The 15437-nt window shown below is 54.0% G+C and overlaps 5 protein-coding genes across 5 annotated transcripts; 3 read left to right on the top strand and 2 right to left on the bottom strand.

Annotated features, from left to right (window-relative positions):
- Nucleotides 1-560: 560 nt before the first annotated feature.
- CABS01_05828 (mmc protein) lies at nucleotides 561-1144 on the top strand (the record flags this gene model as incomplete). Its single annotated transcript, XM_060539196.1, has 2 exons — nucleotides 561-716; nucleotides 872-1144. The coding sequence occupies 2 exons, from the start codon at nucleotides 561-563 to the stop codon at nucleotides 1142-1144; spliced, it is 429 nt and encodes a 142-aa protein (XP_060404591.1).
- A 3832-nt stretch (nucleotides 1145-4976) lies between these two features.
- Nucleotides 4977-7423, top strand: CABS01_05829 (AMP-binding enzyme; the record flags this gene model as incomplete). The annotated part of the gene is made up of 5 exons (XM_060539197.1): nucleotides 4977-5358; nucleotides 5421-5950; nucleotides 6008-6749; nucleotides 6836-7212; nucleotides 7400-7423. The coding sequence occupies 5 exons, from the start codon at nucleotides 4977-4979 to the stop codon at nucleotides 7421-7423; spliced, it is 2055 nt and encodes a 684-aa protein (XP_060404592.1).
- Nucleotides 7424-9045: 1622 nt separating this feature from the next.
- CABS01_05830 (BRCA1 C Terminus domain-containing protein) lies at nucleotides 9046-9983 on the bottom strand (the record flags this gene model as incomplete). Its single annotated transcript, XM_060539198.1, has 2 exons — nucleotides 9046-9190; nucleotides 9259-9983. The coding sequence occupies 2 exons, from the start codon at nucleotides 9981-9983 to the stop codon at nucleotides 9046-9048; spliced, it is 870 nt and encodes a 289-aa protein (XP_060404593.1).
- Nucleotides 9984-11917: 1934 nt separating this feature from the next.
- Nucleotides 11918-12990, top strand: CABS01_05831 (uncharacterized protein; the record flags this gene model as incomplete). Its single annotated transcript, XM_060539199.1, has 2 exons — nucleotides 11918-12076; nucleotides 12838-12990. The coding sequence occupies 2 exons, from the start codon at nucleotides 11918-11920 to the stop codon at nucleotides 12988-12990; spliced, it is 312 nt and encodes a 103-aa protein (XP_060404594.1).
- A 1450-nt stretch (nucleotides 12991-14440) lies between these two features.
- Nucleotides 14441-14812, bottom strand: CABS01_05832 (uncharacterized protein; the record flags this gene model as incomplete). Its single annotated transcript, XM_060539200.1, has 1 exon — nucleotides 14441-14812. One exon carries the CDS (start codon nucleotides 14810-14812, stop codon nucleotides 14441-14443), a length of 372 nt encoding a protein of 123 aa, XP_060404595.1.
- Between the last annotated feature and the right edge of the window lie 625 nt (nucleotides 14813-15437).

The following is a 15437-nucleotide window of genomic DNA, read 5'->3' on the forward strand; positions in this document are numbered from 1 at the left end:
CGTTCGTCTAGCCCACTTCTGATTCGTCCCAAGTGAAATAAGCTGGTCAGTGAATAGCGAAAGAGAACAGAAACCAGCCCCCCTTGTTCAGCCATGGATCGTGTCCCTCTTAGCAGGGGTCTGGAGGAAAGGCGGCGTGTGCTCTCTTTCGCCCTCCCAGTCCAGCTCCTCTTCTCATCTCCAGGCCTGGGAGATGCGTTGCTCCACCCTTCATGACCGGGCGAAGGTACCGTCGTCCCTGACCCATCCCATTACCTTACCGCAAGGCAGGGCCCCAAGGTAGTGTAGCACAGGCACTAAGGTAGAGAGCCCAGTCAGTGTCCACCGCCCCCAGTTCCCATGTCGTGTTCCATTGCGCCCATCTCTGTATATAAGTTCATTTCCTCCAGGCCATCCCGTCTCCCGTTTCCCTTTCCCTCCTCACCCACACTCACTCATTCAGTACCGACCCAGACTTTTTAGTCGCTTTCACTCGTTAACCCAACCACCTAATCCTCAACTCGCATCTATAACTCTTTCGAGTCTTAATACCAAGTTCTCCTCCCCAAACAACCGTCAAAATGAAGTTCTCCGCTGCCGCCCTTGTCCTCGCCGCCACCGGCGCCATGGCCAACAAGAACGTCACCTACGTCACTGAGGTCGTCTCTGCCTACACCACCTACTGCCCTGGTCCCACTGTCATCTCCCACGCTGACAAGACCTACACCATCACCAAGGTACGTCGAATTCGGGAGGTGGACGGGATGATTTCAGAGTGTCTCGGCGCTCGCCGGCCAAGCGCCGGCTTTGACGCTCCCCGAGACTCGGAGATGGCCCGACCTTTTACCTCTAAAGACATGTCGATCTCGAACCCAAGCTAATGACATTCCAGGCCACCACCCTGACCATCACTGACTGCCCCTGCACCGTCACCAAGCCCGTCATCACCTCCTCCATCGTCAAGTGCGAGAACTGCGCCGCCCCCACCAAGAACGGCACCATCCCCGTCGCCACTCCCGCCCTCAGCAAGACCACCGTCGCCGGCACTGCCGCCATCACCCCCACCAAGCCCGTCTCCGTTCCTACCGCCGGTGCTGGCAAGGCCGCTGCCCTCTCTGGCGCCGGTCTGGCCGGTGTCCTCGGATTCGCTGCTTTCGTCCTCTAAATCAACATTCACGTCTCGCCATCCACGTCTCCCCCTACGATCTTTGACGTACGATAATATTTTAATTTTCGTGGGGAGCCTACGACACCTAATGACTGGAGCGCGGTTGTGAACCCATCCGACACGCAATCGACTGGATGGGTACTTTTTTGGATGGGAGTTTTGGGAGTCTCCTTGGATAAGGAGAGCTTGGGAATGGATCCCAAAAACGACGGAGATAGGAAACGACACGCCCACAGAATACCCGGTACATTTTCTTGCCTGCATGGCGCCATGGAGTTCTCAATCACGGGAACGCCCAAGCCATGCAGTAAACCCACACCTGTCAATACTGCAACTTCTTGTACTTGCTTTGCAAACAAACCTTCGCCCCAATAACGGTTTTTATGGCTCGGTATTCCCGTCAAATCGCCAATTGAGGATCATATCCGCGTGTGTGTGTGCGGTACATACCATCCTCTTTTTCTTCATTTTCGAGAGGCTTAGAGAATGGGAATATAATGCGACCATGATAGGTTATTCTTCGACTGTCTCGTCTTTACTCGCGGCAGAGTAACCTGTTTGACCCAATTCACATCATATTCTCCTCTCGCCTAACGATTGAGTACTCATCCTCATGTGTATCACGCCCTACTGCCAAAACGAACTGCTGCGTAATGTGTATGAATGTCCAAATGTGCTGTTTGCTAGCCCATCACTTCGACGTGACGTCAAGTGAATGGATGATTTCATAATTGTAATGAGCTTATCTACCTCGGAGAATTTCTCAAGCTATGGCCCGCTTGCCTTGGGGATGATACGACATTGCTATAGGCATTCGGACCACTGTCCGTTCAATAAGTTCCTAGCAGGATAGTATCCCGAGGAGGCAGAATTACACAAGCGGTCTCCGGGATCCGGAACTCCATGTACGTCTAGTCTACTTCTTCGGGGGCAAGAGCATTATCACATTATCGGCAAGTCGGTGACTCTTTGCTTCGGGAAGTGACAAAACGGCTGTGACGACGAAAATACGTTCAAGACAACCAAGGACGCCGGAAGAGAAATAGTCTAGCAATAGCGCGGAGCTTGATGAGAGGTCCCCTTCCCCCATCCCGACTCCCCGAGGTTTGACGGATATGGATTCCGGTGAGAGTGAAGGATGTATTTCGTAGATGAACTGACGGAGAGAGAAGAGGCGAACACATCGGCCTCATTTCGCTAAAGGATGAACAAGGCCATTCACCTTCGAAAGATCATTTGCGTGGAGGAGGGTTCTTGAGTGTGTATCTTGGAAAGAGGGCGCAGTCCCGCATGCCTAGCATACCTAGGTACTGGGCGCCTCTGCTTAGGTCTTGGGATTTCTTCCACCCCCCTTTTCTACGCCGCAGCCGTGCCGCATTCCTTGTGCCTAGAGCGCATACGAGGTACAAACCTTTCTCTCTTAGGTGAGTGTCTTGGGAGAGACGCGGCATTCCAGCCAAGAGGAGGGGGGCGACGTAATTGCTTCTTGGTAGAGATAGGTATGAGGAGGAGCTAAGAGCTGCAGCCCGCCTGACAGACCGCTATTCGGGGGCTGAGATTTACCATCGTTGCATCCAGATCGATTAAGGTTGTTTTGTTTGGTGGTTTATTCTTTGTTTACCTTGTTATGGAGAAGAACCTTATGGAAAATAGGGGGCGTTCGGGGGTACGGAGTACAGACGTACCTAGCGCTGCGCCGTACCTGCATCTTGCAGCGCTTGGGCGCTACTGCAGCGGTGAAAGGTACAACCGGATTGGACGGGACGAGCACGCTGTGATGGATCATGGAGGTGTGGGTCTTTGTTGCTGAGCTGGAAATGGAAACATACCGTTAGTACGGAGTACGGATACTCGTGAGTCGTACCTAGTGCAGCTGGTAATTCCAGGCGCATGGTTTTGGCTATGCCATTCTAGATTACAATGAGAAAAACGGTGAGCTGAAAAGAAAGGGTTGGGAGTGTGGGTGAAGCACATTTTCCAAACACAAAGCATTGTAGGAGGAATGTGAAATTTCAACCCAAGGTATGTAAAGAGTACGGACTACCCTCTAACAGACTATCGTTCTAGAGCGATATCCCTTTAATGGGTCGTCGACAATCTCTATATGTGCACATAAGCGGTGTTGCAAACGCGGACGTAAGCGAGATTAACAACCCAACTGAGCCACTATGCGCTGATCGCCATCAATCGAATTTCCACGAATGCATTAGAGCGCATGGATTGTCACCCAGGATTCTTCGGAACAAATGAGGCATAAATGCTAGAGGCATCACGGATGCGGATGACATTTCATAGGGCGACAGGGTTACATACAGTTATCACTTGCTTGACGCCTGTCAGTCGAAGCTTGGCGCTGGGGAAGATAATCTTCATGGGTAACCCTCCCCGAGGGCCGGGGGCCTTTCGGGTTCGTTTCTCCTGCTGCTCACCTTCAAGCTTCCTTACGGATACGCGGCGTGAGAGAGTCTTATCCTCCCTCGACCTGCGGGTGATCGTACCGGATCCTGGAGGGCGTGGAGACCGTTGAACCCGGTGGAAGCCGGCTGGGCCGGAGCCATTGGTCATGTCGTGCCGCTTGAAGCGGTGGCTCGAATGTCTTGCGCGTGTTGACTCTCGCCCTCTGCCCTGCAGACTTATAAGACATCGTGAACATCCTATGGTTTACGGGTGATTGCCTGTCCGGATGAGGTGTTCGGGGCGAGCGAGTTGGAATTTCGACCGTATTGGGATAGTAAGACGAGGGCTTCGGGGAGCGTCGGTGTGTCTACAATTGTCCTGGCACAATCAGAGCTACTGCGAAGGCTTCTCAATTTTACTACTTCCCATTGCCTGGATAGGGAGGTAGTTATGGGACGCGTTGTTGGATTGACCGTGTTTCTGTAGTTGGATCTGCAGCCCCGAAAGTTCTCGGGATGTTCTCCCTCACACTTACACTTAGCTTCGAGTCACTTTCGGGAGTTTACACTTGGGTAAACTTGATTGCGCAGACAGGCAAGTGTGATACGGGACGGATGGGTCTTGCGGGGAGCCGGGTGGGACCATCGCCCGTCTCTGGGGAAATAGTCCCAGTCACCTCACCACCAGTATCTTCAAGGAGAATTGATGAAGCAGTCCCTCACTTATAGAGCGTTCACTTGCTCTATAGTGAGACTGGACAAGTATTTAACGAAACTATCAGAGGAGTCGATCTTCAATAATGTTAATTGATGCCTTTTTCTTTCTCGAGAGCGAGAGCTTCGTTGAGTCTGGCTGTGTAAGGTACTTATCAATCGTCTCTCAAGGCCTTTTAGATACTCAATTACTCAAACCCCAACGAAGACAAAGAAAGGCCTGCAAGCTGTGATCTGTGAGCTGCAGGCGAAAATAAGCAATCGGACGAAGATCGAACCCCGTGGGGTCACCAGCCGTTGGAAGAAGCCAAGGTCGGTTGGCGATGTCGGCGTGGTCGGCAATGACGGTCGCTCCCCTTACCCCGGGTCAACGGAATGCGGGGAAGGGTGCCTCCTCAGCGGCAACCCCAGGTCAAGCCAGCCAACGCACCAAGGTCCAAGGGGAGAGAGGGCACGTCAGCTGCTGCTGCAAGGGTAGAGCTGTCTCGTATCTCAACGCCGTCCCAACCTCCAAACTTCCAGCCGTCCGACTGTTTGAGAGAGCCGAAGCCGAGAGGACTCATGTAGTCTCCACGAGTAATGCTTCTATAGTTTTGATGCTATTTCGGACCTCCTTCATCTTTCTGTCGTAATCTCACCAGCGCTCATTGTCTCATTTCTTCACAGCCAATCGAGTTTACCACACATTCGGCAACGCCAGACAGCAAGCCGCTGTAAATATGGACAACTTACACCCTCAAGACGAAGTCTTGCGTCATTCCCTCGAGGATCCGGAGTCTTTTTGGGCCCACCAGGCCGAACACCTGCACTGGCACAAGAAGCCCTCTTCAACACTCAAAGTCACCAAGAAGACGCTCAAGAGCGGCGTCACCCACGACTCTTGGGAGTGGTTTCCGGACGGAGAAATCTCGACCTGTTTCAACTGCGTAGACCGTCACGTTCACGATGGCAGGGGTGATGCGCCGGCAATATACTATGACAGTCCTGTAACGAATACCAAGCAGACCCTCACATACAAGCAGCTACTCGACGAGGTTGAGGTCTTCGCCGGGGCGCTGAGGGAAGAAGGAGTGAAAAAGGGCGACGTCGTCTTGGTTTATAGTAAGTATTCTTCTCATTGTCGGATAGCCAATTTTCCGATCCAAACCTTACACTACTATTAGTGCCCATGATTCCCGCGGCATTGATAGGCATACTCGCCGTCAGTCGCCTAGGTGCAATCCACGCCGTCGTATTCGGCGGGTTCGCACCGGCCGCTCTCGCCCAGCGTATAGAGGCCTCTCAGCCCGTGGCCATCCTGACGGCTTCGTGTGGTATCGACGGTAATAAGCCGCCCATGAGCTACAAGCCGCTCGTTGAGGAGGCTTGCCAGATCTCCAAGCACAAACCCGACAAGGTGGTTGTATGGCAGCGCGAGCAGATCCGGTGGAACCCCATCAAGAGGAACGACGGTGAGAGGAACTGGCAGAGCATTGTAAAGAGCTGTCGTGCGAGGGGCGTTAGGGCCGATTGCGTGCCTGTGAAGTCGACGGACCCGATCTACATCATCCACACATCTGGTACGACGGGAACGCCAAAAGGCGTGTTGAGGGATGCTGCTGGACACGCTGTCGGGTTGCATCTTTCTATCAGCTACTTGTTCAACATCCACGGCCCCGGATGTGTTTCGTTCACAGCGTCAGATATTGGATGGGTACGTTTCGTCAAGCTCCCACGGGGCTGGGTCAGATTCTAATGTTAGGTGGTTTAGGTCGTAGGGCACAGCTATATCGCATACGCCCCCCTCTTCACGGGTGCCACCACCGTCCTCTACGAGGGCAAACCCGTCGGCACACCAGATGCCTCAGCCTTTTGGCGCATCGTGGAAGAGTACAAGGTCAACACCATGTTCACAGCGCCGACGGCTCTCCGCGCCATCAAGCGCGACGATCCCGAGAACAAGCTCTTCAAGCAGATCGGAGAGCGCGGCGGCCTCCGGACGCTCAAGGGGCTCTTCTTGGCGGGCGAGCGGTCCGAACCGGCAATCATCACAGTGTACCAGGAGCTCCTTGAAACCTACGGCGCAGTCGACGCCCATGTTGTGGACAACTGGTGGTCGACGGAAGCCGGGTCGCCCATCACGGGGCGGGCTCTCGTGCCGCATGCCGGAAAAGACCGCGGTACGGATTTGCGTGGCCATCCGCCTCCCAAGATCAAGCCGGGCAGCGCCGGAAAAGCCATGCCTGGCTTCGACGTCCGCATCGTGGATGATGACGGCAAGGAACTTCCGAGAGGCACGATGGGAAACATCGTCCTCGGGTTGCCTCTTGCCCCGACTGCTTTCAGAACTCTGTGGCAGGATGAGGAGCGGTTTTACAAAGGCTATCTGAAGCGTTTCAATGGCAAGTGGTTGGATACGGGGGATGCAGGCTACATCGACGTCGAGGGTTACGTCAACGTCATGTCCCGTAACGACGACGTACTCAACGTCAGCGCTCATCGTTTGTCAAGTGGTAAGCATCGTCCTCGTCCTCGTCCTTGGGAGTTCTTTTCCATGCCAAATAGAAAGCCCCCCAAAGCTAACAACAAGATAAAACAGGCGGCCTCGAACAAGCCATCACATCCCACCCCCTCGTCGCGGAAGCCTGCGTGGTGGGCATCCCGGACGCGCTCAAGGGCCAGCTCCCCTTCGCCTTCATCACGCTCTCGACGCCCGAGCACCCGACCTCGGCGGTGCCCGACGCGAAGCTCGCCGACGAGATCAACGCGCTCGTGCGGTCGCAGGTCGGCGCCATCGCCACGCTGGGCGGGCTCATCCAGGGCAAGGGAATGATTCCCAAGACGCGCAGCGGTAAGACGCTGCGCCGCGTCCTGAGGGAGCTGTTGGAGAACGCGGTGCACGAGGAGTTTGAGAAGGAGGTCCAGGTGCCGAGTACGGTCGAGGATGCTGGCGCGGTGGATGTTGCGAGGGAGAAGGTGAGGGAGTATTGGGAGGTGAGGGGGGATGGACATAAGAGTACGGAGGCTATAGCGAAGTTGTAGATATCACATTTTGCTACGCACGACAGAGAAGCCTGTGCCAATCGTTTCATCACCGGTTCGTAACTGTGTTTTGGTGTTGAAGATCACACATCAAGACATTCTACTAACCAAGATAAGATAGTACAGCCACGAACGTTACGAGTGATATCATGAGCTCCAGTAATAAGCCTGAGAATCAAAAAGCGGATATGATACTTTGATTCTGAGATATTGAGGAATAAAAATATGACCGCCTTATCACTTAGTATCCAACGTCGGTCGATATGTATTGAAGTTAGTGGGAAGGGATGTCAACGCACCACGCTGGATCTGTTTCCGTCACGAATCAAACCCGTCAATGACCGTAGAACGTCTTAGTCACGAATAATATAGACTACCGTGATTGTAAACTTTGCAGGAGGGAAAGTTCAAAAAGGTGGAAAATCTAAAAAAAATAGTCTAACGAGACAGTGGGAGTATCCACTGATACTGTGTGTTAATACTGTGTAACCGATATCGAGAATCGCCCGAGCAGCCAGCAAAGGTAGAAATAAAAAAAAACAAATATAGACTACTATCGTCCACTGGCTTCTTTAGAAGAAAAAGTAAAAAATAAAAATAAAATAAAAGCTGTCCAGCTTACCAGAAAAACATATGATGTAGATACTGTGCTAATTGAAGAGGAACTCAGTCTACTCGATCTCGATGGCTCAAGAGACTTGATCTTCTCGACAAGGATTTGATCTCTCTGAACAGTTTTCAGAAACCCGTTCACCGGTCTTTAGTCTGAATCTATGTACAGGGTACCGGGCTGAGGAGATATGAGGGGTTGTCATGAAAGACTGCGGTACGCTGCTGGCCGATCCTTTGAAAATTCCGTCATTTTCTCGTCATAGTCGGAATCCGCCGTAGACGTAGGCCTCGTAGCCAGCTATATCAAGCTCAACAGTGTTAACATATTCGTCTAGATTTCCTTGGTAGCTGCTAGGTAACTATATCGGAACATTCAACCCCGACCATCGGACGCTGAGCTCCCATGGTCTGGACTCGCCCAACTGAACTAAGGACACTGAGCCAAGAAAGCCTAGGCCGACCGCAATCTCTCCCCTGAAGCAATTGCCACCGACGACGACACCCATCGTGCGACATGAAGCCGTCGTTGCAAAGCGACACGCGCCCGCAGGATGGGTGGTATGACGAAAATCGAGAGCCCTCCATCCCGTATTCACGATCTCCTCGGTCACACCCTTCCGCCCTAGGCCTCGCCATGGTCAGCTTGTGTGACGAAAAGAGAGCGTAAGGTCGTCCCTCCAGGACCATTGACGTTCAAATGTATACGATCCCATGGCGGGAAGACGAGGCTCGAAGGAAAACCTGATACCCGTACCGAGTCACGGCCGTCGTACCATGTTTGCTCACGGGCCGTCGAACGTGTGACCGTGTTCGAAGCTGAGCGGCTGTTTCTCATCTCCGTCCAGGGATAGGTTCATCGGGAAATATGATTTAGGTTCCGGTGAAATGAGAGACGGGGGGCATCATCTACGGAAGTTCGAGGACAGGACGTGACAGGCATGGATCGGATATTTACGAGCGAAACGGTAATGGTGGTTATGAAGTTCCAAATGGAATAGCAAACTAGAGTAGTTCCAACCAACGCCTCGTATGCCGAATCACAGCATGCCCCCCAATGTATTCCTGATATCGTTGTGCCTCCAGTGACCCATCAATGCAATAGTTGAAAACCGTTCACGTTCGCCGACGTCGATAATGATCCAAGAACTAACCACATCAACTTGCCGATCCAGCGGGGGACTCCTTGGAGGCCTGCTTCCCGTACGTTCCATAAAGACTTCGTTGGCCCTCTCTCGCAACTTTCAGAGGAGCGAAGCGTGCTTCGGGCAATCGACTTCCCGCCTTGAGACTCTCCATTACCCTGCGCAAGGATTAGCGTCCGCCAATTCATACAAGTAGATGAGATAGGGAGACAAAGAAAGAACGAACCATTCAACGCCAATATATTTGACGGCAGACCCGCCGATCCTGCGAATTTCCTTTTCAAGTTTGCCGCTCGCGAGTCCTCCGCCGGCTCCAGCACCTCCGCCCGCCGGTCTCCCGACAATAACATGCGTAACCTGCCTCCGTCCGAGATGTATGGACATGCGCGCACCGTTCTCGACCAAGACGCGCTTGAGTTTGTGATCCGAGATGATGGGATGCGTGCTCCCGTTGACGTACACCGTGACGCCCTCGAACAATCCCCTACCAGCCGCCCTCGTCGCCTCAGCATCCTCGTCCTCCTTCCGCCGAGCTTCCATGACCTCCTCTTCGCTCATCCTTACCAACCCACCCGGTGCTGTAGCAGACGTGCTAGATGTCGCGGAGCCGGTCTCAGAGACTGAAGAGCCGCTCCTCATCAGCCCCGGCCGCGCCAGCATGTCCGCCACGCTCATTTTTGCTCTCGCCTTGACATCCTTGGGCACCACCATCTTCAGCTTCTCGTCAAAGTCCTCGCTGCCAGCGCCGTACGTGTCACTCATGCGGGCACCGCCAGTGTGACCGCCCGCAAACTGCTCCGAGAGCTTGCGGGCGCGGCTGGTTCGCCATCCTGTGCCCGGGACGTGATCCGGGCGTTGATGTCCGGTGGCGCTTGAGTTGTACGGATCGAAGTTGTTGCCGAACCGCGGCTTTGCGGCTGGTGGGATAGGTGTCTTCTCCGGCGAAGGCATTTCGGTTCTGACACACGTGATTATTTGGGAGCAACAATGTTTCTTTTTCTTTTCTCTTCTGCCCTTTTTGCTTTGCTAGCATGATAGATGTGCCAAACGGCGCTGCAATGCGAGGCACATGCGCGTTGAGCATGCAATGTCGTTCAGGTCCACACAACAGAAACGTAGGGTCATAATGCTGGATTTTGCCTCTAGTGTCTCCGTAAGCAAACAAAGGGGTTATTTTCTGTCGTCAACGATACGCGAATCACGCGGCGCCGCAGGCTAGAGAGTCCCAAGCGCATTTACATCCAAGGTCGATCCAGGCACGTACCGGTCGCGGGGTCACATGATCTTTGTCTCACCGAGAGCCACCGACACCCACCTTGGTCACCTCTGGGGTTTCCATGTTAGTCATCTCTCACTTACACCTAAACTCAAATCACATCTCATCGAAGCTACATGACGGGAAGGTGTAGAGACAGAGACATGCAGTCAAAGCTTCCCGAGTAAGGCGAAGCTAACTCAGGTGCCGTTCCTGGACCGAGAGATGTCAATGCCAGCTGCTCCGCCTGCCATACTGGCAAATGCAGGAGCTGCAGCAGCGTCGGCGCACCGATGTTTCCCCAGCTTGAATCCCGTCATTCCTCAAATCCCAGGAAGAATGCATGTGCACGTCAGAGTCCCCTTGGAACCTTCTTGTTGCAAGAAAGACCGAACGCTTCGAACCTCAGGGGACCTTTCACCTCACCTTCAACCTCTCCATCTCCTGCAGGTACCGACATCAGGCCTAAACACCGGATCAGACACACCTGGACACACCCTCTTTGCTCTTCACCCTCCCCCAAAACAAGCGACATGTTTCCTTCGCCCACGAGGTTACCCACGAGCCCACGGAGCTGAAATCGGGACGGTCTGAGTGGAAAGGAGGCTGTGAAGAAGGTCATACCTTGCACCATGTTGGAATGATGGGCTGCAGAGGCCCAATCACTCCTCGGCGCCTCTGTCTGACGGCTTTCGGAACGCTCAGTCAGGGGACCATATTGGAGTCTGGGCTCGGCAGATGCGAGTGCGAAAATCAGTTTTGGACCTTTTTGTCCTTGCGTACAACTACGAATATGATGTCGCCGTTATCTACTCGTCGACGAAGTCTCTGACTCGGATGCCGCTCACTTCACACCCCCTTCAATATCCGGTTCAACAGAAGGCTATTTCTATCTTATTGTGGAAATGATATTGAAGATTCCACAGACGTATTGGGTACATACGCCCAAAGAAGACGACATCAGACTTCGACCCTTTGGATCGCCAAACGATATCACCGGGGGCCCTTGGTGCGGCGAAAATTAAAGCCATCCAATCGGCCTAGGACATTGATCGCAGTGGCATCGCATTCCCCCACAGACGCCAGTCATGCACATCACGCCCAGTCATCGGTCGAAGGTTGCACCTTAAAAGGGAGAGAAAGCTTGCACAGCCGATGTTGGCTGCTTCATATTCGCGCCGTAGCTCCCCCCATACTCCCACATCCGGCGGAGGAGCCAGAGAGGTGACAAGAAACGAGAAGGCGAGAGAGAAAAGCTTGTTATCCAAGCTCCCTCGAAGAAAGGTGCACCTAGCTTCGGGTCTCGAATTGACTTGCATCGCCAAACCTGCCGCGCGGCGGGAGGCGGGAAACACCAAACGAAAGGGCCGTCTCATGCGCCCCGGACCTGGCATGGCACACTCTCCAGCTTCGGGGACTCCCATGTCTGCCATATATGCCTCTCCCATGAGGCCACTGCACGCACATGCGCCTGCATTTGCCAATCGACACCAAGAGAATGCAGCTTCCAGGCCCGCTAACCTTCTCTCTCCTCGCCCTCTCCCGATGTTGTCCAGGTCAACCCTTGGAAAGGCGAAGAAAGGAGAAGCCAGGCGGTGCTCCGTCACATGTATAACACACCCATCTTATCATGCCGTACCAGCAGTTCATGCACGATGCCCGCTGCACCGCTGCGCACAGCACTGCGGATACCGCTACCTTACCTCACAACCTACTTTCCGAGCCTCCTCTCTTCCCGCCGCCGTGTTTCGCGGCTAGCTTTGGGCGGGCGGGACAGGGCTGGAGCGAGGTGAGGGAGCATCGATGCGATGCGCCGGGCCCTGCCATGGCGGCCTGGCCTGGCCTGCCGTCTCTCCTGCATCAAACCACCAACATGCCATTTAGTGAAAACTCTCAGAAATGACAAGACGACGACGACAAGTCGCAAATGTCCCCCGGGAAAAGAAAGCTGGAGTCGCAAAGACGGATGCCGAGGCTTGCATATTCTGCGCACGCTATACGTGCTGCATTCTTCAACGCTTCGCTGCGCGATGATGCACCGCTCTCTTTCTAATACGTAATCATACCTCGGGCAACCGACTACTTCAACGGTCGACCTCGTCATGTCGGAATAAAGGCAAGACAAGACAAGTCACGACACAACGAGACGAGACAGCCTGGTCATACCAACCATTGCAGGGAGGCCACTGGTGCCGGGGTACCCACGAGGAAGCAAGACAGTCTGCGTAGCGAGGTAATAAAAAAAGTCAATCTCGCACCGCCGAGCCCCAAGCTCTCTTTTCCAGCCCGTCTCTCATGTGATATCAATCAGGGACGTCAGGGACGAGCACAGGGGTCGTGAAGGAGGGGGCGAACCGTTTCAAGCGTTCAAGTTCTATCCCGACTTGACGATTCATCTGGTGTCCAAGGTCCAACATGACAGCGCCACTCACAAGTGGACGGCAAGGAGACACGAAGTCTGGCGAGAGAAAGAGGCACAGAGGACATCAGCTCGAGCGCGCAAAAAGGTCAAAGGTCCACGTCACGCTCGCTTGACCCCGTCCCTGACAGTTACATGATCTGCCCAGCATGCGCCTGCTTGCTGCGGCCCAGGTGCGCAAGAGCCATTTCACGACACCTGCTCTGTTTCCTGAGGGGGCATCCTCCGTGAGCGAGGACGAGGTTCGCAACACTCCGTACGGATACAGAATCCGTCGTCCGTAGTGCACTTCCAGGCCGCTTGGAAGAGCGAGCGAGAGTTTCCAGGGCTCCTCTGTGATCCGTGATCTCGCCGCCGCCACCCCATGTCTGAGCAGCATGCATACCCGTACGCGCATGCAGGCAATCGTACCCTTTCGCTTTCCGGGGGTGGGAGGGGGGAGGGTGAGGGTGAGGGAGAGCCTGCTGTGGTGTTTTGCTTGCTCTACCTTGCCTTGCCTTGCTTGCCCTGCAAATCAAGACCTTCGGAAGACCTACCTACCTTCCTGGCCTGGCCAAGTCGAGACTGGTCTGTTTACATCTACCTGGCAAATCCTATCCGCCTTCGCTTCGCCTCGCGCGGCCGACCCGGGTCGTGACAAGCGGACGCGACGAGCGAGCGGGGGAAGGATTGTCTCCTCTCTCCTCTTCCCGAATCTCGACGAGAAAGTGGGTATCCTCGAAGAAAAAAAAAAGAGGCCGGCTAGAACCGATCCCGACATCACCAATAATTGGATTTGGTGCTGTCATTGTTATTGTATGATTCTGCCACCTTCCTGGCTCACACCGGTCGTGTCCCAGACAGAAAGGTTGTGTGTCTCGTCTCGGGAGCTAAATCAAGATAGAGAGAGGTTGAGTGGTAGGGGAGAGGGAAGGACGGCGCGCGCCAGAACATTATACCTCACACCCTCCCGTCCCGGCAAAGAGATAGACGGCGACACACACGGAGAGAGAGAGAGAGAGAGAGAGAGAGAGGCACAAAAAAGACGCACTGATGGCGGAGAGTGAGGTGCCAGAGTGGATGGATGGCTGGGAAGAGGCTTGCTTGGTCTTGGACTGGCGCCCGTCTACCGCTTCTCTACGGTCTACGGATACGTACTCGGGTACCGGGGGGACCCTCCCGTCTCTCTCACTCCCAAAAAGACGTGCGCGGCACACAACGCAAACAAGGGAAGGAGGGCGGCTGTCAGAAGTCTAACTACGCCGAGGTTATCATTGTGTTTTTAACAAGTAGTTTAGTTTTTTAGTTTTTTTCCTTTCTTTCTCGAGAGCGGCGAGCCGATCGAATGACCCAAAACGGTAGAGTATAGCCGTTCCATGTGGTCCCCGACGGGCAGAAAAATCTCTGTTGGAACAAAGTCAATCTTTGTGGACAAGGAAACCAGAGGCGGGCAAAGGGCAGGGAGAAAGGGCCGGGGGAGGGGGGGGGGGCGGCACGGAGGAAAGGGAGGGAAGAACAAGAAGTTCGAGAGGAACAAAGCCGAAAAAGTTATGCAACAAGGGGATTGTTCCTCAACAATGGACGGGACGACGTTGAAGACGAGACAAGAGAGAGAGAGACTTGGACATGTGGAAGAAAGGGCAGAAAAAAAAAACAGAGACATTTCGTAACGTCGTCCTCTGTCTGTCTTCCTCGCTGTCTGTCACTGTCTCCGTACGTGGTATTCCAAGGCAAGGGCCGTTGCATTGCCTTGCCTTACAGATAGATACATGCTGCTGCTGCTGCTGGATTGTCACCAACGGAGCCAACAGCAGGCGACGGTACACACATTATGCGAAGCATACTTGCATCCGGAGGGCAGATGGGCTGGAAACCACCACCCAGTCTTTCTCGCCAGTCGTGCCAGTATCCGTATGCCACACACGAAACTTTTGCTGCCGCCGCTGTTGTGATCAGTCTAAATCCGGGGGGCGCGTCTACACAGTACGTTGCCCTTTCTCCTTTCTTTTCCCGTATGCAATGCCCATGTTTCTTCCTTCCGGCCACCTGCTTGCTCAACGACTCTGAGACCTTTCTTCCTAGCAGGAGCCTGGAGGAGTCGATGGATAGTCGAGAATACGGTTGCATCGTTCGTATCGCAAGGACCAAGGTAGGTAGGTGATGGTGGTGGCAAAAAAGGCTTCATCAAACAAGTGACAACGCCGCCTTCAACTTTTGGACATCTCTGTGCTTGTTTTTACAGCCTCTTCAGAAGTTCAGCTCTTGTCTAGAAACTAGACTATCCGTAGACTAGCCCCCAGAGGCCCCAAGACGGGAGAACTCCAGAACTTTTTTCCTAGTTTACATACTCTCTCCGCTCCGACGAGGATTGCAGACGCGCTATTCTGTCATACTGCGGCATCTCCCTGCACGTACGGTAATCTCTTGTGATTTTTCTGTTTCTTTCCTTCTTGTTCCCGTTTTCCTCTCTTCACCCCCTCCCTTCCCCCACCCGCCATGTAGTGTAGAGTGTACTTCCTCTTGCAAGCAACAAGCTACGGGATACCTAGCGCTTGTAAATCTGACATGTTACCACCCGAGACGCGGCGGCGGCGACGGCGCATCTTTGCCCACGGACGCTGGCGCTGCTGCTCCCACGCACGCGCGCAAGGGGGGGGGGGGGGGACGCGGGTCCCATCCACAACCACTCCTCCCCCCCAGTCCCCAGCCCTCTCTTCTAGCCGCACATGGTATGACACCAAGGTGCTAGGTA

The sequence above is a fragment of the Colletotrichum abscissum genome, assembly GCF_030869225.1.
Source record: "Colletotrichum abscissum strain IMI 504890 chromosome Unknown Scaffold_12.1, whole genome shotgun sequence".
NCBI lineage: Eukaryota > Fungi > Ascomycota > Sordariomycetes > Glomerellales > Glomerellaceae > Colletotrichum > Colletotrichum abscissum.